Genomic DNA, 27,052 nt, shown 5'->3' with positions numbered 1-27,052 from the left:
GCTTCCCCACTTGCTGGCAGTGAAACCGTGGGTCAGTCATGTAATGTCCCAGAACCTCAGTTTTCTTATCAGAAATAAACAAACAAACAAACAAACAAACAGGAGCCATTACAACGTGTGCTTAGCGAAAGTGTTGGGAGATCCCATTTGTGAAAGCACTGGATACACCTTAAAGCACCTAGGAGTACCCCGCACCTGGGACCACTTTTCAAAATATCCCAAGCGCCCCCACCCCACGCCCTGCCCAAGTAATGTTCTTCGCTGCTTTTCTTACCCACCTGGGGTGGGGACTAGCTCCACTCTGCCCCCACCAGGACCCTCGGATCTAACTACATCTATTGGCGCCCTGCCCAGGTGAACCCACATCTCAGATCCCGGGCAGTGAGCTTACACTAAATACCCCAAACGCTCCCTCCCACTCCAACCCACGAGGACCCTCCTCCTCTCTTCTGCACCCCTGACTCTTCCCCAACCCACGAGGACCCTCCTCCTCTCTTCTGCACCCCTGACTCTTCCACCCAGACTTGAGCGTGCCCACCCTTCTCCCTCTTTCCAAGCGCACGCGCGCAACGGGGCGTCCTCTAGCACATCTGGGCGCGTGGGCTGGCACAGCTGGAACGGGGGTCCAGCGTGGCCCGGCTGGGCTCCCGGCTGCGCCGCACCCCCATCCCCGGCCCCACAGATAGTGGATCAGGGAGAGGTGGCGGGGGGGGGGGGGGGAAGAGAGCGGGAGAGCCGGTGGGGCGGGGCCCGCGGGGTGGGGGGCGGGAGCCTGACGGCCGGGCAGGGCGGCTGAGCACCCGGGGACAGAGGCGCGGAGGCGCGTGGAGTCAGCCGCAGCCGATCCGTGCCCGCCCCGCGCCGCCATGCCCCTGGCCTTCTGCGGCAGCGAGAACCACTCGGCCGCCTACCGGGTGGACCAAGGCGTCCTCAACAACGGCTGCTTCGTGGACGCGCTCAACGTGGTGCCGCACGTCTTCCTGCTCTTCATCACCTTCCCCATCCTCTTCATCGGTGAGCGCGTGCGCGGGCGCGGGGGCAGCGGAGTAGGGGAGGGGGGCGGCAGGGTGGGAGGAGGAAGAGGTGCCGCGCACCGCACCGCTCGGTGTCCCCTTGCGGCCCCGCAGCCGCCGCTTGTCCCCCTTCGGGGATCCCCACCCTGTGTCCTCTGCTCTGTGTGCGATCCCGCACTCTCACACCTGCACTTCCCTTCATTCCCTGGGGTGCCCCCGAACCTGCACCGAACAAGGCGGACGCTCCAGACCCAGGGAATCCCCAAGTTGTGCCACCTCAGGGCCGGAGCTGGGGTGGAGAAAGGGGAACACAGAGGTTTCTGTACCCACTGAAAAGGTCGGGAGGGGCTCGGGTTGTATTGAGCCTGGTCACCCCTCCCCCAAGGCACCCTCCCTGTCAGCCGAAGCTGGGCCCAGGAGTGCAGCCTGCGCCTCAGAGGCGGACCGAGGCCCTGCAAACCCTTGTGTGGTCTCTGACAATCCCAGGGTCCCACTTGGCCTAGGCGAGGAGAGCCGGGAGCTATGGACAAGGATCCCCTTCCCTGCGACCCCACCTGGGCGCGTGTCTCTGGAGCGCAACTTCTCAGGCTCCGGGCCAGCAGCCCCTGACTTTGGACGCCAGAGGCCCCCAGCGCCACTGCTTGAAAGCTCTCTGCAAAGTTGGGCTCTTCACAGCGTCCCCTTCATCCCTCTTCAAGACCTTGAATTTCCCAAACTGGGTGGCTCTGTCAACTCATTCCCTTGTCTCCCGAAAAGGACTGATAATTCAGTCTAAGAATAATAATAAAAAAAAAAAGCAAATCTTAAAATTCATATGCAGCTTTTGGGAAGAAAGAAAATATTGTAATAAAATTCAAAAGAGCAGGATGCTGCAGAAGCAGAGCTGCTAGTTGTTGACAAATAGAAACAAGAAGGAAGCATACGCAACATATGCTCCTATGTGTATCAAAATTATACCAACATTTACACTCTGTTCTCAACCAAATGGTTTATTTATGTGATAACTTGTCACACAAGAGATCAATATCTAAAATGGGTACCTGCATAGGTGGGTCTGGGCCAGTCCAGGCTTCATGCTTGGACATTTAGTTCATGTGTGCCAGACTCCAGCGTCCTCAGGCACAGGTGTACAAAGGGGTATGCTCCTCCCCCACCATGGACCCCATGTCGAAGCACCTTCCTGGGGTTCATGCACCTTCCTCCCCGCTCACCAGGCTTCCCACCTCTTCCTGTCTCTCCTTACAGGATGGGGCAGTCAGAGCTCCAAGGTACACATCCACCACAGCACGTGGCTCCACTTCCCTGGGCACAACCTGCGCTGGATCCTGACCTTCATGCTGCTCTTCGTCCTGGTGTGTGAGATCGCGGAGGGCATCCTGTCTGATGGGTGAGTAATTCTCTGAGAACTCAGGAGAACGGATCTGCTCCAGGTGCTTCGGGCTCAGGGAGAGCCCAGCTCACCTGCATTCCACGAGCCAGTATCACTTGCTAATTAATCCAGCAACTGTTCACCCAGCATCTCCTGTGTGCCAGACTCTCTGTGCCAGGCACTGGACACAAGTGAGCCCCTGCTCTCAGGGCAGCGGGGAACCCAGATCTGAATGCCACAACCCAGGGAAATAATCCCAGAGCCTATTAGAGTGCCCCAACTCTGTGGAAGGTACCCAGCCTCTTCTACCAGCTGCTGGAGTTACCGTATTGGGGGTGGGGGAATACTCTTGCTTTAGATCTTTCCTTGGTTTCCAATTGTATATAATGTCCCCAGTCCTCAGCCTGGCACCCAGCATCCTCACAGTCAGCTCTCTGTGCCTGTAGGAACAAAGGCACCACCTAGAAAAGCAGGCGGGTTGGGAGAAGTGCATGGGGCTGAAGCATGAAACACAGCAGGTGAGTGAGCAGAGCGTTGGAGGTTGAGTGTAATCAGCTGTAATCAGCACAGCACTTTTAGGTGAGGACCCTATAGGGTGTCCAGGGCAGGTTTGGAGCCAGGGAGAACATGGAGGTAGAAATAGCACTTAGGAGGTGATTGCAGTAATCTAGGTGAGAAATAATAGCAGCTGCAAATGGTGTGTCAGCAGTTGGGAGTGCAGAAGAGGAGGGGGCGAAGCAGTCTTGTCACTAAGGAAGAATGGAAGAATCATCAAGGCTCAGCGACTGCCTGAGTGAGGAGGTGGTGAAAAGTGGGGGCATTTGGCTTAAATATCTGAGGTCCAGCCCCTCTGAGCTGGAATCAGAGTATGCTCAGACCCCACTCCTGCCAGCCCTGGCTCCTGCAGCTGGTTGGCAGGGGGATGGGATCCCCCACCTCCCCACACACTCCCTCACCCTCCTACTGTCAGTGTCCCTGCATCCTGGCTTCAGTGGTAATCTCTGTGATAACTGCTTGCCTTGAGGCTTCTCCTGAGTATCTAAGTCCCCAGACCAGCAAGATGACCAGAATGCGTACTGCCACAGTGACTAGCAGGTGACAAGTCCCCAACACCCCTTTCAAAGCACACAAATGCGAGATAGGGGAGGGATGCCTTGTGAGCCTTTAGGCCAGAAATACCCACTAGGTTATAATTAGCAGTGACAGAGAAAGACACTCCGCCCATGCAGAAGGTAGGCCTGGGTCTTCTGCTAGCGCTTCTGCCATGTACACACAAGCTGTGGGACTTTGGACAAGCTGCCCTGCCTCTCTTTCATTCTTATGAAATGAGCATTATAACCCCTGCCTTGCCTGCTTCACAGGGCACTAAAGGTAAGGCGGAGGATGGAATTAGAGCACAAACAGGGTGCCAGGCAAGGAGTGGCAGAGCCCTGGGCAGATAGCATACCCTCAGAGGGTGGGATACTGGAGTGAGCCGGGTCGAGGACTTTTCTGCCTTAGGCTGTCCAGCAGCCCCTCCTGTGTGGGCTGCACCTGTATCCCAAACCTCTCCAGCTCCGTGCAAACCGTCATCTCCTCCCTAGCAGACAGGTCAGCTCCTGAACCGGCCACTTGCTGGTCTTGGCTGGCCTCTATCTGTGGCCCCAAACCCCTGAACAAGCAAGTGTGAGGGATGGGCGTCAGAAAGGAGCAGACAGGGGGAGAAGCCACAGTCCCTGCCCTGTGGCACCCCCAGTCCACCCTGGCCTGGGTTTACACACCTGCCTGGAAGTCTAGGGGGCAGGTGGGAGTGGAGGCTGGTTAAAGCAGTGGTCTTCAAACTTGACTTTAATTTAGGATAAGCCTTGTTTAGTGGTTAATCAAGACATCCTTACCCTGTAGGGTTTCCTGTCTTCCTTCTGTGTGTGATGCTCCGGGTTCAGAACAACCAGAGCAGTGTGGGTTAATGAGGACACACTTTTAAAAAATATAAGTAGAATGTTTCCCCAGACCACCATACACTGCATAAAGCCCATATGTAAAAACTGTTCCCTAATTTCTTACCTAAATCAGTGTATACTATTCAATAAGCAGCCAAAACCTATATTATGAAGTCATGTCATGAAATATTTATTTCAATTATGGTTATTCCTCACCTTATTTCATCTTATAAAATATTTGTCATTTCTACTTTCTGTGGCAAAAAAATAATAATTCATTTAAACTTAAATGATGTGACATCTTAGATGTCACTTTCAAAATGTGCGAGAGTCTATAGCAGGAGTCCTCAAACTTTTTAAACAGGGGGCCAGTTCACTGTCCCTCAGACCTTTGGAGGGCCGGACTATAGTTTAAAAAAAACTATGAACAAATTCCTATGCACACTGTGGGCCCGGGACGAATCAGCTGCTAAGCAGGACAGGCAGCGGCACCCGGCAGGCCGGATAAATGTCCTTGGCGGGCCACATGTGGCCCGTGGGCCATAGTTTGAGGACGCCTGCTAGAGTTTTTCAAAACTACTTCAAGGAGTCAGAGGCAAGAGTTCCCGAAGTCCCTGGGCCGAGTGTTTGTTGCTCTCAGGGTCCCCACTGGAGACTGATTGCCTTGTCACATATCAATATTTTGCTGAAAATATCCATTAATCAAGAAAATTGACATTTACTGTCTCATTTAACAAGAAGCCTGAAGTTGCCTTTTTAGTTGGTGTGGTGACTTAGTGATGGCATCAGGGACCCAGCTCTCCCCATCTTTTACTCCATCCTCTGTGTGTCTGCTGTATCTTCCCTCATGGTCACTCGTGCTCCCCACATGCCTCTTCCTCATGCAGACGTCCTCTGCAGGCTTTCCTTGACATCTCATTGGCTGGAGTTGGGTGCTATGACCACCCTTAAACAAATCACTGGCAAAGGGGTATGGAATTGCATGGTGCTTGAACCAATCACCATCCATTTCCTGGGGCTGGTGGGTGCATTGCTGTTGGAGCAAACTTGTTGTTCTTTTAGCATGGAAAGAGGAACATACAATTTGGTGAACAGCTCTCCCTGTCTCTATACCTATTCCCTAGTCCCTCCAGGCCACTTGGGGTTCCAACATGCTCACCTCTCCTTCTCTGTTGAACTCCTGCTCATCCTTCAAAGTCCAGCCTGGTGCCACCTCCTCTGTGAAGCTCCTTCGCCCACCAGCTCCTTTGTGCTCTCAGCCTTCTGCTCATCTGCAGTATCACTACCCTAGATCAGTAGTTGGCAAACTGTGGTTTGCCGCTCTGTTGACTAATGAGTTTGCCAATCACTGACCTAGACTCTCGATTCCAATAATTACAAGCTGTTGTTGTTCCTTGTGATTAAGCCCCTGTCCCAGTGGTTGGCAAACTCATTAGTCAACAGAGCTGCAAGTGGCTCTTGAGCCGCAGTTTGCCGACCACTGCCCTAGACTGTCTGGTCAGTCAGCTCTGAGCTGGTTGCCCTTCCCTACTGTCCGCTTGTTGAGGGTGGGGGCCTTGCTGGGCTGTAGAGAAGGAGCAGCTCAAGCAAGAGCAGCCCGAGGCGAGACACTGGAGGAGGCCCTCTGGCCATGGGGGATCCCAGCACGGCTTCAGTAGAAAGAGCTGTCTGGGAAATGCTACAGGAATGGTTTGAGGCCACATCACTGAGCCTGTGGTGCTGGCTGTGGGTTTTGCTGTCTATGGGAGGGACCTTTGGAAGGGCTTGATCAGGACCAAGCAGATGAGCCACCTCACCGGTCATGGGGAAGCCTCAGGTCTGGGAGAAGTTCTGGCTCCCTACGGGTCTTATCACCAGACCAGAGCCCACCCACCCAGGCCTCTGTGAGTTAAAGAGGGGAGGGAATGAGCTGGTATGGGCTGCCTTCATCCCCAGCCCAAGGCAGGGAACAAAAACAGTGGCCTTGGCCTTATTACTTAGCCTTTCTGTACCTCAGTACCGACTTCATGGTATTTTATGAAGATAAAGTGAGTTAACATACAGGAAGTGCTAAGAACAGTGCCTGGGACACGGTAAATGCTCAATAAATATTGACTATCAGTGTTATTATTACACCGCCTGGGGAGGAGCAGCAATGCTGACCTACGCTGTTCATGTTAAATGGGGCTGTCACTAAGGGAGTTGGGTGCACAAGCTCCTGCACTGCCAGAGGACCCTGAGGACAGAGACCCAGCTGTGCTCACTCCCAGGAGAGTGGTTCCAGGCCAGAGGCTCTGCAGCTGCGGCTGCCAAGGCTGGCTTCCCTCTGCCAGGTTCTATGAGCACGAACCCAGGGAAAGAAGGCTGTGAATGCCAAAGCCTGAACACCAAGCCTTCCTGGCATCTCTGTGTGGCCTCCTGGGCCCCTTACTTAGCAGGCACATTTGTAATATGACTGGGGAGAGCTGCCAGCCTATGGTGTGGAGCTGTGCATGAGTCCTGGAGACCCCACTGTGTGCTGAGCCCTCAGCCCAAGGCCTGGGCTGCTCTGTTAGGGTACTCAGCATATCCACATCCTGTCTGTCTGTCTCTCTCTCTCTTGCCTCCATGTCAGGGTGACCGAATCCCGCCATCTTCACCTGTATATGCCGGCCGGGATGGCGTTCATGGCTGCTGTTACCTCCGTGGTCTACTATCACAACATCGAGACCTCCAACTTCCCTAAGCTGCTGATCGGTAGGGGTGGGAAAGGGGCCGGTTGGGGTAGGAACCTCTTTTCATTCCTTTAGATCCGTGGTCGGCAAACTGCGGCTCGCGAGCCACATGCGGCTCTTTGGCCCCTTGAGTGTGGCTCTTCCGCAAAATACCACGGCCTGGGCGAGTCTATTTTGAAGAAGTGGCGTTAGAAAAAGTTTAAGTTTAAAAAATTTGGCTCTCAAAAGAAATTGCAATTGTTGTACTGATATTTGGCTCTGTTGACTAATGAGTTTGCCGACCACTGCTTTAAATCATGTTTACTGAGGACTCGGATGTGCCAAACACTCTTCTACGTGCTAGAGGTTTAGAAGTGGAGAAGGAAAAAACCCTGCTATTCCAGAGCTTACAGACAGGCAAATGGAGTAAATAACTGAACAGGTAGTGCTGGTGCTGTGGAGAAAATAAAGCTGAGTAAGTGGTAGAGAGCGATGGCAGTGGGGCTGTCCGCATAGAGGAGGCTTCCGATAAGAGTGAGCTTGCAGATATTTGGGGGAAGAACGTTCCACACAGATGGAACAGCAAGTGCAAAGGCCTTCTAATAGGAAGAAACTTGGCAAAGGAATCAAATGGAAAAGGGGAAAATGGTAGAAGATGAGGTCAGGGGCTTTGGGTTCGAATGCTTGGGCAAATAGTGGTATTAATAACTGACATGGCAAAGGAGCAAGAATTGGGGTGCAGTGTGGGTCAATTTTTCTCCCTGCATGTCGAGCTTGAGATGTCGCTGAGATGCCAACTTAAATATCAAATAGGCCACTAAATAAATGAGTCAGAATTAGATAAATGGGGGTAGGGGGAGAAGGGGGCTGGGGCTCAGGGCTGGAGATGTACCTTCCACCGTCACAGGCTTACAGGTAGCATCTAAAGCTTGAGCCCGGATGAGGTCAGCCGTGGGACCAGAACCTGTGGTTTGCCAACATTTAAAGTGACTCAGGAAGGAGTGCCAGCCTAGAGCTTCAGACACCAAGTGGCTGGGGCCCCGGTCAGAAACAAAAGTGCTAATTGTGGACATTTGCTGAGCATGTACTGCATGCAGGCTCAGTGCTAAGCTTCTTACATGCATGATCTCACTTAATCCCCACAATCTCCCTATTGCTACTATTGCTATTCCCATTTTACAGATGTGGACTCTGAAATTCGGAAGTTAGAAATACTAACAATGGACACTCACTTAGCACTTACTAGATGTCAGACACTATCCAAAGCATTTTACCTATATTAACTCATTTAATCTTTACAACAATAGTAAGCGCCACTATTATTTCCCCTTGGCCGGTCAGGAAACAGAGGCTCAGAGGTTTTGTGACTGGCACTAGCCTGCCCAGCAGGGTGCCAGGACTATGGCACCTCAACAGGGTCTTAACTGTTTCTGAGACTGTATGTCTAAAGTCCTCAGGATGTGCATGGGCCAGAGGTATAAATCCATAGGTCTGCCTCTGTGTTTGGGCTCAGTCTACATGCCTAACACCAGGCTGTCCATCTGGCTGGTAGGCTGTGGTCAGACTGTGTGTCATTAAGTCGCAGCATCTAATTGACATCTGGAATGTGGACCTCTCTGAACTAAGTCAGAGATAGCACAGTGTTGTGAGAGGGTAGATAGTGTTTTCCAAGCTGACCACAGGTCTGCCTTCCCGTGTAAGGTGGGAGCTGAGCTCCATCCATCAGCCAGGTGATCCCGCTGCCCTGGGGGCCCCTGTCAGTGTGGCTGGGGGACAAAGGGGAGGCATGGGGAGAAATGTTAAATACAGGCTTCAGAGAGCTCCCACTCCAGGTTCTGAAGCAGATTCTCATGCACAGAGAATCCCTCATTAACTGCCTGGTCCCCCTGGAAACACCCTGTCTGGGCATCTGGTGAGTTCATTTTCTCATTCTCCAAGACACACATAATGTTCTCTCCTTAAAGCACAAATTACCACCCGTGGATGGCCCTGTCCTTCTCCAAGGAGCAAGGATTACTCCCTCCATTCCCCTTTGTTAGAGTTTTGCTCGCCACAGAGCCAGAAATTCAAGAACAGGGGAAAGTGGAATGAGAGAGGGCAGTGGGTATTTGGGGGAATCGCTAGTCCTCTGAGGAGGCTACTTTCTGATCATAGGTCTGGAGTCCCACAGAAAGGTGAACCACGATGCAGCTTACATTGTCCCACAAAACAACCTTGATTCTGGGGCCCCAAGTGAAAACAAGGAACTGTTCTATGAGAAAGTCACGTTTGAGCTGAGAACTGAAGGATAGGTAGGAACTATTTGGGAGAAAGGAGAGGGGGGCGCTTTAGGAAAAGGAATAGCATATGCCAAGACCCTGAGGCAGGAGGAACAAAGCACCTTAGGAAATCTGGAAGAAAAATAGTGGCTGACGTGCAGAACAGAAGGGAGCTGAATTTTGATGATTGGCGTGGCAGGTGGGGCTTGCACTAGACACGGCCTTGAAGGCCACACCGTTGAGGATTGATGTGTGTGTGTGTGTGTGTGTGTGTGTGTGTGTGTGTGTGTAAATATGTGTGACATAAATTTTACTTTTTCACCACTTTTAAGTCTATAGCGCAGTGGAATTAAGTACATTTATATTGTTGTGTAACCATTATCACCATCCATCTCCAAACTCTTTCATCTTCCCAAGCTGAAACTGTGCCCATTAAGCAATAACTCCATTCCCCTCTCCTCCACCCCTCACAAGCACTATTCTTTCTGTCTCTGTGAATCTGATGACTCTAGGTACCTCATATGATTGGAATCGTACACTACTTGGTTCTTTTGTGGCTGCATCGCTTATCTTAGCAAAATAGCCTCAAAGTTCACCCAGATAGTAACATGTGTCAGAATGCCCATCCTTTTTAAGGCTAAATGATATTCCATTGTATGTGTGTACCACATTTTATTTATCCATTCATCATCCATGGGCACTGAGTTGTGTCCACCTTTTTCTATTGTGAATAATGCTGCTATGAACATGGGTGCATTGAGATCATATTTGATATGTACTGCTTTATGGAGGCTAGATTGGATGAGGGGAGTGGGGAAGCCATGAGAAGGCTCTCAAGGAGGTCCAGGGTAGGCACGAGGACAGCCTGAATCCAGGTGGCCACCAGGATGGAAAGAAGTGAATGGATTCAAGATATTTTGGGGTAAAATTGCCAGAACTTGGTAATGGGTGGAATGTGGGGCTGAGAGGAGGGGGGAAAGAAGGAGGAAAAACTGGCATTCTGAGCCTAACCTCCCCAGCAGCCGCTGTGTTCCACCACTCTTTTTCCTTTCCCCTTTGCTCAGCCGAGCGCTAAGCTTTTGCTGGTGCGGCTGTGTCTGGCAACAGGCTGAGGGCTCAGCACTGTAGGATGGGACTGAGGAAATAACCCCTGGGCTTAGTCCTGGGTCCACCACTAACCCCCTGTGTGACCTTGGATAAGACACTTAGGCTCTCTGAGCCTCATTTTCCCATCTGGACAGGAATAGTAAGTCCCTAAGTCTTAAGGTTGTTATGAAGATCAAATCAGACCATGTCTGTTACATGTTAGAGGCAAGACCAGTGTGAGGCATATTGTCAGGTCTTGGCCCCAGTATGACCCTCACTAAGGATGAAAGAGGTTCTGACTCCTGGGATAGAGCCTTTCCAGGGGAGTGTAGGTGGAAGCTGGGAGATGGCCTCCAGCTATGGGATTCCTGTGACCTGGAAACCAGACGGAGCTGAGAGGGCATTTGCCCTTCCCCAGGCAAGTTCAGTGCCTCAACCTAGCCCCCAGCTCAGAGCCAGGCTGGGGCAGACCCCAGCTTTTGTCCCTAGAGATGCCCTGGGATTCATGTCCACCCTAGGGATGGAGGGCCGGGTGAAGGTCTAGAGAGGAGTCAGGTTGGCTTTATCTGCAGATGGCTGTAGGGAGTGAGGGGGGAAGGAGCTGCCTGTGCTCTTTTTGTTGTTGTTGCCAGCTGACTGGTTTATTGGTAGGTGGCAGTGGTGGGAATTAAGAGGCTAGAATCCACTGACAGCTTCTGATATTTATGACCCAGGTCTGAAATCTGGAGATAATAAAAATATTAACAGCTGATGTCCAAAGAGCACCCACTATGTGCCAGGCTCACTGTGCTAAATGCTTTTCATACATTGCTCACAACAACTTTTGAGGTAGTACTATTATTATCCCCATTTTATGGTTAAGGCTACTGAGGCCTAGCTGGGTTAAATGACTTACCTACGGTCACATAGTGGTTAAGTCACTGGATCTGAGCCCAGCTGTATCTGGCTATAGGGCCCAGTTCTAATCACTGTTCACACTGCCTCCCAGTTCTGTGGCTCACCCTTTTTTTAATCCTCACCCGAGGATATGTTTTTGTTGATTTTTAGAGGTAGGGAGAGAGAGAGAAACATCCATGTGAGAGAGGAACATCAGTCTGTTACTTCCCATACATGCCCCAACCAGGGTCAAACCCACAGCCTAGGAACGTGCCCTGACCGGGAATCAAACCCAAAACCTCTTGGTGTATGGAACGATGTTCCAACCAACTGAGCCACCTGGTCAGACTGTGACTTTTTGTATCCCCCATTTCCCAGGCCCCCTGAGGAGCATCATCATGCAGTAGTCGGCTCTGGACTGGAGAGCCAGGGACCTCTACCCTCACCCTCTCTGTTACTAGCTTGCAGTAAGCTTGGGCAGGTCACCTCCTCTCTCTGGGCCTCAGTTTCCTCATCTGTAAAATAAAAGGGCTGGAATGAAGGACTGTTAAGATCTCAGCTTGGAAATTCTACAATTCCCATTCTAGGGTGGAGCCTGTACGGCCTAGAATCAGTCACCTAAGCCTTCTGAGCCTCGACTCTTTTGTCTGTTAAATTGGGGGTGTGACACATACTTCTCTCACAAGGCTATTGTAAGGAATAAATGAGACAATATTTTTAAAGTGCTTACTTGGCACAGCACCTACAACTTTATTAAATTAAAGAAATAGTTTCCCTGTTTTTGTTCTATTTATTGTAAGGGGTGAATTGCTTGACTTCCAAGATTATTGTCTTCGAACATGCCCATCATGAATGATTTAATGTATGTACATCATCTCAAAATTACACAATCGGCTATTCATACATGCAACATCCCTTTACTCAGAAATGTGCGCACTCACATCTATAACACTTGTTTGTTCACGCACCTCCTCTGACACACTCATTTTTCTCTCCTTCTCTCCCACATATTTGCACATGCATAAGGGCACACACACACCCTCTTTTTTAAAAAAATATATTTTATTGATATTTTACAGAGAGGAAGGGAGAGGGATAGAGAGCTAGAAACATCGATGAGAGAAACATCGATCAGCTGCCTCTTGCACATCTCCTACTGGGGATGTGCCCACAACCAAGGTACATGCCCTTGACCGGAATCGAACCCGGGACCTTTCAGTCCACAGGCCGACGTTCTATCCACTGAGCCAAACCGGTTTCGGCACACACACACCATCTTTGCTCTCTGTCTCTCCTCCACAGCCCTGCTGGTCTACTGGACGCTGGCCTTCATCACCAAGACCATCAAGTTTGTCAAGTTCTATGACCACAACATCGGCTTCTCCCAGCTGCGATTCTGCCTCACGGGGCTGCTGGTAATCCTCTACGGGATGCTGCTGCTCGTGGAGGTCAATGTCATCAGGGTGAGGGTAAGCAGGCCCCTCCTGGGCTGCCCCCCACCTGAGGACACACCTGGGCTAGGGCGGGGCTTCTGACCAGTGTCCTGCTTCTTAGCCAAGTCCTAGAAGTCAGCTTGTTTTCCTGCCTCAGAAAGGAGAGCTGAGGCCAGTGTCAGAAGTTTCAGGAACAACATTCCATCTGGCCCAGCTGCATAGAGGGAAGGAAGGTGACAGGATGTGTTAACAAGGTTATAAGATTCTGCATTTAATCCCTCAGAGGGGAAATAAAAGCTTCAGGTACTGCCTTCTCCAAGTTTGTTTGATTTTTTTCAGGGGGGGGGGGAGGGGTGATACTTGTTTTTATTTTAATGTGTTCATATAGTTACACATATGTGAATGAGTCAGGGTGGCTGCATACATGTCTTTTGTTGTCATTTTTGCTTGCCCCCTTTTCCTCTCTAAGATTATCCCGTCCCCTATCTGCCCTTTCCCTCCCTTTCCTTTCTCAGGTAACCCAGATTAACAATCTAATCTGTGTCCTTCCATTCTTTGTTTTTATTAATATAATAGCATAAACTTCTATCTATTCAGGGGTTTTTTCTCAACACACACATATACATATAGAGTATCCCAAAAAAATGTATACACACTTTGAGTAATTATTAATTCCAATGGGTTAAATCTGAAAAGAAAGAAACATCAATTGAGTTATAAAAAAAAGTGTGTATACATTTTGGGGGGGTTCTCTCTCTCTCTCTCTCTCTCTCTCGCTATATATATATATATATATATATATATATATATATATATATATACACACACACACACACACACACACACACACAGTTTTAACTCTCAATATTTATTTTATAAAAATGGAATTATATTACAGTTTTCTGCATCTTGCTTTTTTCATCCAACAGATATCTCTTAGGACTCCCTCCAAGTATAGTATGGCTGTTTTGTTTTCTTAATGGCTGCATAATATTCCATCATGTGGTTGAGCCATAATTTATCAGCCACTACCCTATTAATGGGCATTCACTTTGTTGCCAAGTTTTTGCCTCCACAAAGAATGGTGTATTAAACATACTTACTATATCTTTATGTATTGCTGCTTTTATTTCTATGGGAGAGAGTCCAAGGAGTTGAGTTGCTGGTTCAAACACCCTGTGTATTTTAAATTTTAATCAATGTTGCAGATCACCTTCCAGAGAAGCTGTAATCTACCAGCAATAAATAAGAAAACCCTCTTCCTTCCTCCAACCAGCAGTGGGGGCTACAGCCACTTCTCATTTAGGCCAGTGTGATGAGTGTGAAATGTTACTTCAATTTGCATTTCTCTGACTCCTCTGTTTTTAGTTGATTTGTAGGGTACAAGGGTTTTCTACATTCCCTACCCTCAACTGACCCTCACAGCGCCCCCCCCCCCCCCGTGTGATTCAAGTACCACCCCCTTTGTAGATGAGGAAACATTTTAGATAAGATTTGTCCAAAAATTTAGTAACTGGAAGAGGTAGGATTCGAACCCAGGTCTGCATGGCTCCATGTTCTGGAAACCCTGCATGGTGATATCCTCCAATTTGTGTAGAAGACAACATATGGGAGATCTCTGCTCTTCCCCAATGTAAGTGGAACCCAGCCCAGCCCAGGGGATTCAGAGAGCCTCAGTGAAGAGTCAGGAGGCCCTGGTGTTGGTAGCCAAAGGATTGGGTGTTCCTTTTCCTGGAAATAGGCAAACGATGGTCCCATTTGTTAGAGGTCAAGGGTGGGATGTCATAACCCCAGATGTTTGCTGCTGGGGCAAACTGGAGAGTGGGGAGAAGTTGCACTTACCCATCCTCAGTGGCCTGTGTGCCCCACAGAGATACATCTTCTTCAAGACGCCGAGGGAGGTGAAGCCCCCCGAGGACCTGCAGGACCTGGGGGTGCGCTTCCTACAGCCCTTCGTGAACCTGCTGTCCAAAGGCACGTACTGGTGGATGAACGCCTTCATCAAGACTGCCCACAAGAAGCCCATTGATCTCCGAGTTATCGGGAAGCTGCCCATCGCCATGAGGGCTCTGACCAACTACCGGCGGCTCCGCGAGGCCTTCGACGCCCAGGTGGTCAGTGGGAGCATGGCCACATCATCCCTTCCCTTCCCTCTAGTTTAGAGTCACAGATGGGAACCTCAGAAAGCATCAGCTCAAACCCCGGGTGGGACAGGTGGGGAAACTGAGGCCTGGGAGGGGAAGAGGTTTGCCCTAAGTCACACAGTGAGCCAGGGACAAGTCCAGCGCCCACTGAGTCATAGGGCAGTCACAGCTGGAATGGCCCTTATAGTTTAGGTCATCCGGTCTAACACCCTCATTTTCCAGGTGGGGAAACTGAGGCCCTGAGAAGAGAAGTGACCCCACTGGATAATATATGTCCCGTGCTCTTCATTCTGGAGCTCAATGATTAACTGTGGGAATTTTCACCCCTTTTGGAGAGCAGGGCGTTAGTGGCCTGATCCTTACAATAACTATGAGTTGGGCCCAATAAGGATCTCCCCACATCACTGAGTAGGAAACTGAGGTCCTGGAAAAGGCCATGACCTCCTCAGAGCTGGCTCACACCTGGCAGGTATCAGAGCCAGTCCCCCGATTCCCTGTTCAGTGCTCCTTCGCTGCCTCTGCCCTGGCATGGTGGGGAAACACTGAGGCAGATGCGCTGGCAGGCAATAGCGAGTAAGTGTGGCCTGTGCCACTCCTCATTACAGTGCTATGCTCATCACATAGTCCCTGACAGCTGTGTGACCTTGACCAATATTCTGGCCTCAGTTTCCCCATATGGACCATGTTGGCATTGATGGGCCCACCCACCTATGCACTTGGTGGTTCCATGATTTCTTCCTGGAGTTCATCTTTCTGCAGCAGACGTGGCCACTGGGTTTCCCCAGGCAGCAGGAGCCAGGGGTTTCCTGGGATGCTGGGCCCTGCCGTGAATGGGCCCTCAGCCGCTCTGACCTGGCCATGGGTCTCTCTGGGCAGCGGAAGGACACACAGAGCCCACAGGGCGCCCGGGCCATCTGGCGGGCACTCTGCCATGCCTTCGGGAGACGCCTGGTCCTCAGCAGCACTTTCCGCATCTTGGCCGACCTACTGGGCTTCGCCGGACCCATGTGCATCTTCGGAATCGTGGACCATCTAGGGAAGGAGAACCATGTCTTCCAGCCCAAGGTAGGCCACCCAGGGGCAGAGCAGGGCACCCTTTGGCAAGTTTTCACTGGTGGGTGAGAACGTGCCAGAGGCCCATGTGTGTGAGCTGTGGCTGCCGTAGGGTAACTCCTCGCACATGCACAACATTGCTCCTCACTTGGCAATATCCCCCATCCAGAAGATGCTCCGTATCGGTCCACAGAAATGCCAGGAGGCGAGCTTGTGCCCCAAGAGGATTTCTGGTGCCCTGCTCTGCTCGCCATGCCTCCCCCACCAGAATAGCTCTCCTGGTTACTTAGTCACTGAGAAAGTTGCAGGAAGTGCATTTGTGTGCTCAGTGTCAAGAGCTTTTATGACTTGTTGGCTTTTAGTTCATGTCACCTTAATAGACTCTCAGTACCTTTTCAGGAATCTGTCTTCCCCAGTTCTGTATATCCATAGCATCCTAGGTTCTGCAGGGGCACCTGGGGGGGCTGCTGTTGGGGTAAGGAACACGGCAAATCCCCATGCCTAGGGCTTTTTGTCCCCCTGATCCAAAGTTCATTCAGAGCTTCCCCAGTTTTATTAATATGTTAGAGTTTTTCATTGAATTCTTTTTTCTTTTCTTTTTTTGTTTTGTTTATTCATTTGTTTTGTTTTGTTAAACCTCACCCAAGGGCATTTTTTCCATTGAATTAGAGAGTGTAAGGGAGGGACAGACACACACAGAGAGAAACATCAATGAGTGAGAGACACTTCGATTGGTTGCCTCCCACATTCTTGGGTTGAACTTGCAACGCTTCAATCCGCAGGTCGATGCTCTATCACTGAGCCAAACGGGCTGGTGCTAAATTTATTTTTTAATGAGTTTCATGTCTTGAAAATATTTGAAACCCATTGGACTAGAGTCCCAGGGGTCCTCAAACTTTTTAAACAGGGGGCCAGTTCACTGTCCCTCAGACCGTTGGAGGGCCGGACTATAGATTAAAAAAAAAACTATGAACAAATTCCTATGCGCACTGCGGGCCAGGACGAGAGTCGGCTGCTAAGCAGAACAGGCAGCGGCACCTGGCGGGCCGGATAAATGTCCTCGGCGGGCCGCATGTGACCCGCGGGCCGTAGTTTGAGGACGCTTGGCACTAGACGATACCCACTGGCCTTTCTAGCTCTAAAGATGCTACAAACTGAAATTTGTTGGACAATAAGTCTTTCTGGATATTTATTTTCCCTGCTTGGTGCAATAGCATTCACCATGGGTGGGAGGTGGGATACTTAATTCTTTCACCTGTTTCTATGCTGCCACTTAGGTTTAGATGGTCACAAGATGGAAAACTTTTCACCTCTAATAAGACTCAGTGTTTTATTTTCCCAGAAAGAACATCATTATAACCTTTTAACCACAAACAGCCCAAAAATGATGCAGAGAATGACTAACTAGAGATCTTAGTAATTTATGACACTCCCTTGTGCATGTTATTCATCTCGAGAACTCTAAAATCGCAGATAGCAGTTAATTCTCTGGAGGTTTATATTAATTTTTTCTTGAGCTATAATTAATCAGCCAAGCACTTTGGGTCAGAAATATGAGACACTCCAAGTCCGTTTGTCTGATTTATTCAGCAAATATTTATTGAACCCTGCTATGTGTCAATACTGTGAGAATATAGACGATGGTTATGATGAGGAGTGTTAACAATAGTAACACCATTTATTGGCTGCTTACTACATGCCTGGCTGTGTGCAGGAGTGATCCATGTATTATCCCATTTAATCCCCAAAACAACCCTTTAGGGTAAATATTTTTTATAACTATGGAGATATAATTCACATACCACACAACTTATGCTGTAGGTATTTTATCCCCATTTTACAGATGAGTAACTTAACACTCAGCGAGGTTAAGTAACTTTCCCTAGGGCCCTCAACTAGTTTGTGACAGAGTCAGGATTTGCACCAAAGTCTCTTTCACTCCATAGTCTGGGCACTTACAATTATGAGGCCATCACCTCTGACTCCAAGAAATCTAAATCAAATATATTTATACTAGAGGCCAGGTGCACAACATTTGGGCACTGGGGGGTCTGGGGTCCCTCAGCCCAGCCTGGGCCCTCTCACAGCCTGGAACCCCTCAGGGGATGTCCGCCTGCCAGCTTAGGCCCTCCCGCCACAGCCACTGCACTTGGCTCCTGTGGGAGCACACTGACCATCAGGGGGCAGCTCCTGCATTCAGCGTCTGCCCCCTGGTGGTCAGTGCACATCATAGCGACTGGTCGTTCTGCTGTTTGGTCGATTTGCATATTAGAGTTTTATTATATAGGATTGTGTGTTAAATACTACTCTTAGGGGGCATATACAGCGAACTATGAGAAGATGGATGACTAACTCAGCCAGTGGTCTTGACAGCTTCATAGAAGAAGAGGTATTTGAATGGGGCCTTTACAGATGACTAGGAGTTGGTCAGGCTAAGGTGGGCAGATTTCTTGTTTAATCAAAAATGTGAGGACGCCTTTTGATTATTTAGATGTTGATGGCTTTTGAGCATCTGAACTTTATTGGTCCCAAAAGAGAGGGGAAGAGGCTGCTTCTCTTGTCCACAGCAGTGTCATCTTTTAGCTTAATTCTAGTCAGAAGTGACCCCAGAATACTTGACATTGGTAATCCTGCAGCAACATGGAGTCAGTTTTTAATATCAGAAGGAAGTGGCACAGGCCAGAGCCCTTGTCTGTTAGTCCACATCATCTCCTTCTTCCTGTGTTTCCCCAAAATCTTGTGGAATTCTCCTGAGAAGAGAGCTGTGAGGCAGGATGTGCCGAAGCAATGGTGAGAATAGCACTTAGATGTCAGTTCATCTGACACTAGCTTTGCCTTCTCTTTTCTCTTTATTTAAACACAAACCTGGGCTTCGCTGCCCTCTCATTGGAATGCTCTTGTCCCAGTTACTCGCCAGCACCTAAGTCCCTGAGACCGGTGGCCCTGCCTCAGTGGCAGCAGGCCTTACACATTTCACATATGTTCCCTGTGGCCCAAATGCAATCAGCAAATTACACACATAGAGATGAGAGTTGAAAGTAAATGTAGTCTCTACTGTCAGCAACAAGGAATCCTCAATCGTGTGGTTGACTGGGACATGGCTTACTCCTCATTTGGGCTTCTGGGCCCAGAAAATGGGGGAAAGGGGTCATATAATGAGGTCATTTGGTTCATCCCCCTGCCTCCCAGCAGCTCTAACCCAGAGAGACAGGTGCTATTCTGGTGTTTACGTACCTGCAGAGAGGGAAGCTCTCTAGCTACACATTGCAATGTTTAACAACCTCTCGGTGAGAGGCCCTTCTTTCCGCTTAGCCCGTATCCACCTGCTGAAGCCTGCACAGCCAGGCACCAATGTTTACTTCACTATCAGTGGCTGCCCTGCCCTCTCTTCCCTGTCCAGGACACTCACAGTGAGCAAGAATCACACCGCCCTGGGCATCCGCAAGGACAAACATTTCTTATTTCTTCTTTAATGACTGGAAGTGTCCCGTGGCCTGACAGATCTTTGATGCTTCTGCTCCCCTGCCACTTGCCAGGAAAAGCTAGGACCCAGGCTGGGCACAGGCCATTATATATCTTTTGCCAGTGCCCTCTCCTGCCCAACCCCCACCCACAATCTGTCACCTGCTATGGATGCCACTGATCTGGCTAGAGGATGAGGAAATTGGATTCAAAAGAACTGCTGGCATCTGAAACTTGCCAGCACTGCTCTAGGCTGTCAGCTGAACAGAGAAACATTCTGGGTATGGTCTCAGGGCCAAAGCTTTAAATGGCCTCTAAATCTCAGAGGAAAAACGTGTATGTTTGTGACTGTGTGTGTGCTTGTTTCTGAATGAGTTCTCCTGGGAACTACTTATGTTTCTGTCTGTGTGTCCTTGGTGTTGTCCCTGTGTCTATTGGCATGTTCTCTGTGAGTCTGTGTCCCCACTTGAGTGCCCGTATTTGTGGCTGTCCCTATGGGTGACTTTGTGAACTAATATGCATTTCTGTGACTTTGTGAGTTAGTGTGTGACAGCTCCCCATGCCTCTGCTCTGGCCTGAGCTGCCTTTCCTTCCTTCCTTCACCTCACTAACCCTTTCTCAGCTGCCAAGACCCAGCTCAGATGTCACCTCCTCCAGGCAGCGTTCCTCTGGCTGAATTAGATGGCCCTCCTCTGTGATCCTATAACATACCATGCTTGTACCATCAAAGCACCCCTTCTCTCCTTCCTCAACTGGACCCTGAGTCCCTTAAGACAGGAATTACATTGTCTGGTCTCTGTGTGTTCAGCTCCCAGCTCCAGGCCTAACACTCAGAAGGCACAGGAGAAATGATCTTTAACAAATAATGCAGAAGTTATTGTATATTGATTGAGTAGTTGCACTTACTAATTTTTTTAACCTTCATTGCAACGTTGAATCCTCCCAACAATGTTCTAAAGTAGAAACCTTTTATGGCCTCATTTACAGGTGAGCTAACTGAGGCTCCGAGAAGTTGAGGAACTTAGTTAGGGACACATGGCTAGTATGTAATATGTCAGAGCTCTAACTCAGATATGTCTGCCTCAAAGTCCAGGCTCTAAACCAGCATGTTGTTGTGGGAAGATGGGGCTATGTTGGTCTGTGAGTAGTCAAAGACAGTTCTCATTGCTTTTACCCATAGCCGCCCTGGGCTAGGACCTATGGGCAGTTCACCTTTTGGGTCCTGCCAAAATCAGAAGCAAGAGCTCAAGTGGCCCCTCCCTTCGAGCTCCAGAGAACAAGGGGAGGGAGCCTTTCCAGTCAAACCTCTGGCCAGGCAGGGGCCCTGGAGTCATCACTGTAGAGTCATGAGTCCTGGGCTCTAGTCCTACCTGTGCTACAAATTCTCCTTCTGCTCTTCATCACTCACGTTCTACAGCCCTCATTGGCTCAATTGCAAAATGGGGAAAAGTGTAATAACTTCTATAGAAATTAGATGGGGGTGAAGATCATATACATTGATTAATTTTTAAATATTTATTGAGCACTATTGGGGAAATCCCTGGAAACAAACATAATTTCTTCTCTGAGAGTTTGTGAAAATGTGAGATGGGGGCATCTGACCTTACCAAGCATGTATCTTCCACCAAATGTTAAGTTGTAGGTCCTTAGCCTTTTCTGTCCTGCCATGATGCTTTCAGAGCACTGGACAATGGTCATGCCCTCACAGCCATGCACAGCCTCCCAGGACCCTCTGGTCACTAGACTTCATCAGGGCCTGCCTTCTTTGGACAGTACCCCAGGCCTCTTTGGCTAACTTAGTCTCCACTTCTTAATCAAAACGTTGGTTTTCTAGACTTCATCCTTTTTAAACTGTCTCTTTGAAGGGAGATGAAATAATGACCTCATGATTCATGCCTGAAGGGAGATTTTCATTTTAACAGGTCACAAAATTCTTGATCCAAAGAAATACAATTTCTGACTCTAGAATGGGTATGTTGCAGGGTAAGGGGTAAAGGCTTTGCTTTTACAGCCGCAAAAGGAGAATTTGTTACCTTGTAAAAAATATACAAATATGAAATGAGTGCATTTAACAAATACCCAGAGCCTAACCAACATTTATGATCCATTTATTTTTCCAGCCCTCATTCTCCACCCTATGTGTTTTCTGGTCATTGTGGCACAGCACATGTGTGGCATTCCGGGCTGCTCAAGAGCTTTCATGATGATCAGTGTTCTTGGGTGCATAGCATTCCCATGAGCATCATAACATACCTGAGAGTTCCCTGTGGTTAGAAATTTAAGGGATTTTTGCACTGTCCCCCTGATCTAATCTAGGGATAGACATTTTTGCACCTACAGCCATTTCCCTACGTTAAATTACTTCCTTTGGAATGAATTCCCATGATGTGCTTTCTTGTTTTAAAATAATGGACTCCATTCTCCAGGGTCTCTGCAGAGAATAGTAGTGGAAGAATTCCCTGCATACCTTCATTTTTCACTCAGAACCAGCCAAATGGGCATGTTTCTCTCCCCCACAGGTCACAGCTTGACGATGACGATAAAAGACTCAAGGTCAAAGGCTAGATGGCCTAAGCATCAGGTCTGGGGTGGTGTTTTTGTCATCACACAGATTCATGTTCACATATTCTCCTTTACAGCACGTGACCTGGAGCCAGCCCCTTACTCGTGCTGTAGCTCCATTTCCTCATGTATAAAATAGGGCTAATAATGCTACCCTTCTCGTTAGGGTTTTATGAGGATGGAGCTCTGCACCTGATAAATAGTGTGTCCTGCCCCTTGCTCCCCTGTAATGTCAGGTTTATCCCCCACCCCACCCTGCAGCCTAATTTTAAGGTCCATTTGCTACTTCCTGCCCACCCCCACCCATTACTTTCTCCCTCTGGTATTTTGACAAATGAGAAAGAGAATCCAGGGCTTCAGGTCTCAGTCGGCTTTCCTCTAAGAGTCCTGTGTGAATCCCTCAGTGATCTCCCTGTGCCTGCTTCCTGCTGTCCCCAAAAGGTAGAGCCCCCTGTCCCACAGAGCAAGGGAGCAACAGCTGTAAGCAGTGAGGGCTCGTTTAGAGAGCCCTGTTGAGCCAAAAGGCAGTATCTTTCCTACCATCAGGAAGCCCTCCTGACTCTAGGGAAAGGACTCCCCTCAGAGGCCTGCCCCTTTCAGCCTGACCACAGTCAGGGACACGCCTCGGCCCCTTCTCATCACTTCGTTCCCAGCACTCTTTCCCCTGCAGCAGCTCCCACACCCTTCCACATAGCTTGCAGAGTTCAGGGAAGAACCTCTGTCTTCATGGAAATATTGATGCGGCTCTGCTGGGGAGCAATGAACTTAGCCAAGATCAAAGTTTTCCTGGGAGCTCTTAATGCTGAATTTGGAAGCAGACATGCTGCTATTCTCTGGTATCTTTAGCAACAAAGTCAAAATGTTTGGGGTTGTTTTTTTTTCACTGCATATCATCTGAGATCTTGCTGGAGAGTGCAGCAAGAGAACCCTAAATTTAAAAGGAGGTCCTGGGAGCCCAAGAAGCTGGGGGGCTTGGGCCTGAAATCTTTTCAGTCTATTATAGGCAATGCATTCCCATCTCTCGCCTGGGAGCACTGCCATGCCATATTTTTCACTGGTCTTTCCTTCCAGAAATTACTACAGAACAGGCTGCTGGTGAGTGTGGGACAAGGCCTCCCTAATTCCATTTTTGTAGCAAAGAACACACATCGTGGGATTTGTTCTAGCCGTTCTGGTTTTGGCTGCTCTGTGATTCGCTCTATTTATTCTTGCTCCATTCAGAGTGAGCTCCCCTGGGCCTGGTGGCCGCAACACTGCAAGTCATATTTATGGGCGTAAGGTTAGAACTGGGCCACATTCTGTTCCCCTAAGCAAGATGTTGAAGAGGGTATAGGCAGCCCTCCCTGTAGTTAGAAGAATGCTTAGTAGGATTCATCGGTCTGATTTTTCCCGCATAAACAATTGCACATGGCTTTGCAAGCATGGGGGGTCCTATGTTAACAGCCATTATGGCCCAGGAACAGGTACTGATGGTGGTCTTTTTGCTGGCAATGACAGCCACCTCTGCTCTTCTCTTTCCAACAGACTCAATTTCTCGGGGTTTACTTTGTCTCATCCCAAGAGTTTCTTGCTAATGCCTACGTCTTGGCCGTGCTTCTGTTCCTGGCCCTCCTGCTGCAGAGGACATTTCTGCAAGCATCCTACTATGTCGCCATCGAAACTGGAATTAACTTGCGAGGAGCAATACAGGTATTTGGCTGATTATTTTTTCACTTCATAGTAAGAGCCACATGACTTGTCCTCATGGGCCCTCAAGGATAATTTCTGCTTGGATTTTTTCTTTTTTCTTTTTTGTGGCTCTTTTAACTGTGTTTTGAAATAATGACCATTGACAATGCAGTGTGGGATAGTGGGAAATGCCTTGGGCTGGACTTAGGAAATATTGTAGTTCTGCCTTGGACTTGACCCCTAATGTCAACTGCTCAGCCTTTGGGCCTCCATGTTTTTCAGCCTTGAATGGGACTGACATCCCTAATCCATCACAGCACTCTTTCCCTCGGAATGCAAATGCAGCCTCAGAATCCTTCTCTAGGTACCGTTCCAGAGTTCTACCACACAGTCTTCTTTGGGTGCAAAACAGAAAACTGTTTGACATACCAGGATTAGAGAGCCTCTAAGATCTATTGGAGATCTTAAATTTTAGGTCATAAGAAAGACTTATCTGGTCTGATAGGTCCCTTGGGTCTAGCTTCTTGCTGCTGCCTTCTGTGGATTTCTTCTCAGAGTCATTGGAAGGATGATCAAAGTCAGGGAGGATGCAGGGCCCTTTAGGCAAGCTGGTGATGAGAGTTGTCTAAGCTCCAGTGTTTTTGTTAGAATTTTGGTTCAGTGGTTGGAACGAAGAGACCCAGTACAATAGTGGTTTACAGAGGATGGGAGTTTGTTTTTCACAGTCAGGACTGTGAAATAGCTACACAATATCAGAAACCTTATTTCTTTCTGTAATGTTGCTCTGCCAGGCTTCTCACAATTACTTTCATCTTGTGGTTTTAAAGGACTTTTGAAATTGCCACATGTCTACATTTAACCCAGCAGAAGAAAGATGGAACAATAGGAGGGAATGCTGCCTTCCTTTAAAATCACAGTGCGGAAGTTGCACATATTCTCTTCCATCCCTTTCCTGAGAAATTGCCCACATGGCCACCCGTAGAGGCTAAATAGTGGGGTCTTTCTTCTTGCCATAATTCTTCTAGGAATTCTTCTGGTGAAAAGAAAAGAATGGATATGGGGGGACAACTACAGATTCTGCCATACCTGGCCATTCCCATGAAGTCAGTACAACACTAGGAAGTTGTGATTAAACCCCAAAGCCACATCATTCTTTAGAAATGAGCCTCAGAGTCATTAACATTGACTGATCCTCTGGGAGCCGGGACCAGAGGCTGTGCAGAAGAGGGACTGGAAGGGAAAAGGCATAGCCTGGGTTGAGGACAGTGTCAGGGACCAAACTCTGGTTATCTAGGTGTAGTCCATGTGTATGGTACCCCTGGAATTGTGTAGTGCACAACCTGAGCAGCTGCCATGACATCGCTGCCCATCCCCAGTGGTTTTACATTGAGGAAGCAGAGCCATTTCCAGGAATGTCATCATATGAGAATGATAGAAAGATCCCAGGAAAATCCAAGACCCTCTGACTCATAGGGGCTCAGAACTGGCAGGAACCAGCTATTGCTCAGTTCGGAAAACCATTCTGAAAATCCCAGCCTCCGCTCACACCCCTCCAGTGACAGGCAGACCTGCACCACCACAGACAACAGCCAGTTTTGTAGTCAAACAGTTTTGTAATTAAATCAGCTTTCTATTTGTATGTCATAATTCACACTCTGGCCCAGAGTTTTCCAATTACACTAAAAGAGGCAAAATGGTTTTTTAATGTATTAGCATATAATTGTTTTTATCAAACTATCTGAATCGCCCTAGCCGGTTTGGCCTGGTGGATGGAGCGTGGGCCTGCGGACTGAAGGGTCCCAGGTTCGATTCCGGTCAAGAGCACGTGCCCGGGTTGAGGGCTCCTATCTCCAATGGGGGTGTGTAGGAGGCAGCCAATCAGTGATTCTCTCTCATCATTGATGTTTCTATCTCTCCCTCTTCCTTCCTCTCTGAAATCAATAAAAATATATTTTTTTAAAAAAAGAGCTTACAATTGAATCAGAGAATCTTGTGAGGACCAATAAAAACCTTATTTAAAAAAAAAAACTATCTGAATCTTTTGCATTAAAAAGAGAGATTGATTCAGGTGTCAGAAAAAGAAAATGCTAGCATTAATTTTGAAAACAAATGAGGTAAAAACTTATTTCTTTCAGAAATTTACAGATTATAGATAAGAGTCTGTGTCTTCATGAATTTGAGAGTAATCCCATTTATTGCATGAAAAGTTATTAAGCAAAATTCCTGTGTTATATATAATTTTTTGGCATACTAGCTATCAGCTGGTTGTGTGTTTCTATGTATCTTGGTCTTTACTTAATAATGCTTTCTTCGATAGACTAGTCTATGTTTCTACTTCACTGAAACTAGGTTTATTATTATTCTTTAAAGACCGATTGCATATAACCTGGGATTTGCATAGACTTGTCCAAAAATGCCATTGCCCTCATTTTAAACCTTACCCGTGGTGTAAATAAACTCACAAAAAAGACATAGAATAGGTTTATGCTTTAAGCATGCCCGACCCACAGAAAATCCTGGGTTTACACAAATAATGAGTTAAGGCCCGGGAATGCACCTTACAACAGAACGCACAATAGAATTTCATTGTGAACAGGTATCCCTAGGATATTTAAGACAGAAATGCATTTTTCCTTTTTCAAGAGCACATGGCCTGGAAATTGCCGTCCTCCTGGGAGGCACAATCACTCTGCATGTATGGCTTTTAGGTTCACAGCTCACAGAGAGCCATTACCATGGCTGTTCCCATCTGCCTGGAGGGGGCAGAACAAGGTCCGCAGGGTGGCTGGCCTCCAGGATGGGGCTGGGCTCATCAACACTCATACATTGTGTCTCACATAAGCCCATCCCAGGCTGAGCACTTGTCTTATGTCAAGGCTCAATGAAGACAGGACGTGGCCCCGGAGCACACCCCATCCCCGGTTGGAGATGGGCCATTAAAACAGATGGCTGCCCCACTTTGTCATGTTTATGGCTCTGAAGTATGCTCTCTTCTGGCCTCTGGTAAATCAAGAATTCAACTAGACACGAAAATCTGCTTTTAAGATTTAAGAGCTCATTAAGTCCTGTCCCCAAGGGAGAGGTTTTGCTTGCTGGGAAAGTAGCCTGCCATACTGGCATGGGTTCCTCGTTTGCACGCTGCCTCTTGGGTTGTGTGATTGGTCATCTAAGCCCTATACATCTCTGAGCCTTAGGGGACAGTAATGCAGGGCCCCCTTACAGAGCTGCTCTGTGCTCCATAGGGCGAATGTCTGAGAAGCCCCTAGCACATTATAGACGTGTGGCATCTGGGGTGGTGATTAGAATGATGATGACAAATGTGAACCATGCTGCTCTCATTTCTAGACCAAGATTTACAATAAAATCATGCACCTGTCCACCTCCAACCTATCCATGGGGGAAATGACTGCCGGGCAGATCTGTAACCTGGTTGCCATCGACACCAACCAGCTCATGTGGTTTTTCTTCTTGTGCCCAAACCTCTGGGCTATGCCAGTACAGGTAAGTGATGTGTGCTTTGGTGGGGAGTGGGAGAGG

At 48.6% G+C, this 27,052-nt stretch overlaps 1 protein-coding gene across 22 annotated transcripts in view; it reads left to right on the top strand.

Annotated features, from left to right (window-relative positions):
- The first annotated feature begins 745 nt into the window (after positions 1–745).
- Positions 746–27,052, top strand: part of ABCC8 (ATP binding cassette subfamily C member 8) — a 72,377-nt gene continuing 46,070 nt past the window's right edge. For 10 of the 22 annotated variants that reach the window (XR_013959070.1, XR_013959071.1, XR_013959072.1 and 7 more), the window contains exons 1-8: positions 746–1,014; positions 2,259–2,400; positions 6,895–7,016; positions 12,496–12,662; positions 14,498–14,740; positions 15,647–15,835; positions 23,345–23,536; positions 26,861–27,016. Coding sequence is in view for 19 of the 22 variants with exons in the window: in XM_080642186.1 (XP_080498312.1) it covers positions 867–1,014; positions 2,259–2,400; positions 6,895–7,016; positions 12,496–12,662; positions 14,498–14,740; positions 15,647–15,835; positions 23,345–23,536; positions 26,861–27,016 (1,359 nt within the window). In the remaining 3 variants the exon portion in view is untranslated. The remainder of the gene's footprint in view (positions 1,015–2,258; positions 2,401–6,894; positions 7,017–12,495; positions 12,663–14,497; positions 14,741–15,646; positions 15,836–23,344; positions 23,537–26,860; positions 27,017–27,052) is intronic. The other 12 variants (XM_080642173.1, XM_080642171.1, XM_080642169.1 and 9 more) reach the window with 5 other exon arrangements.

Source organism: Plecotus auritus (genome assembly GCF_963455305.1).
Source record: "Plecotus auritus genome assembly, chromosome: 9".
Classification (NCBI taxonomy): Eukaryota; Metazoa; Chordata; class Mammalia; order Chiroptera; family Vespertilionidae; genus Plecotus; species Plecotus auritus.
This window is presented reverse-complemented; position numbering and strand designations above follow the sequence as displayed.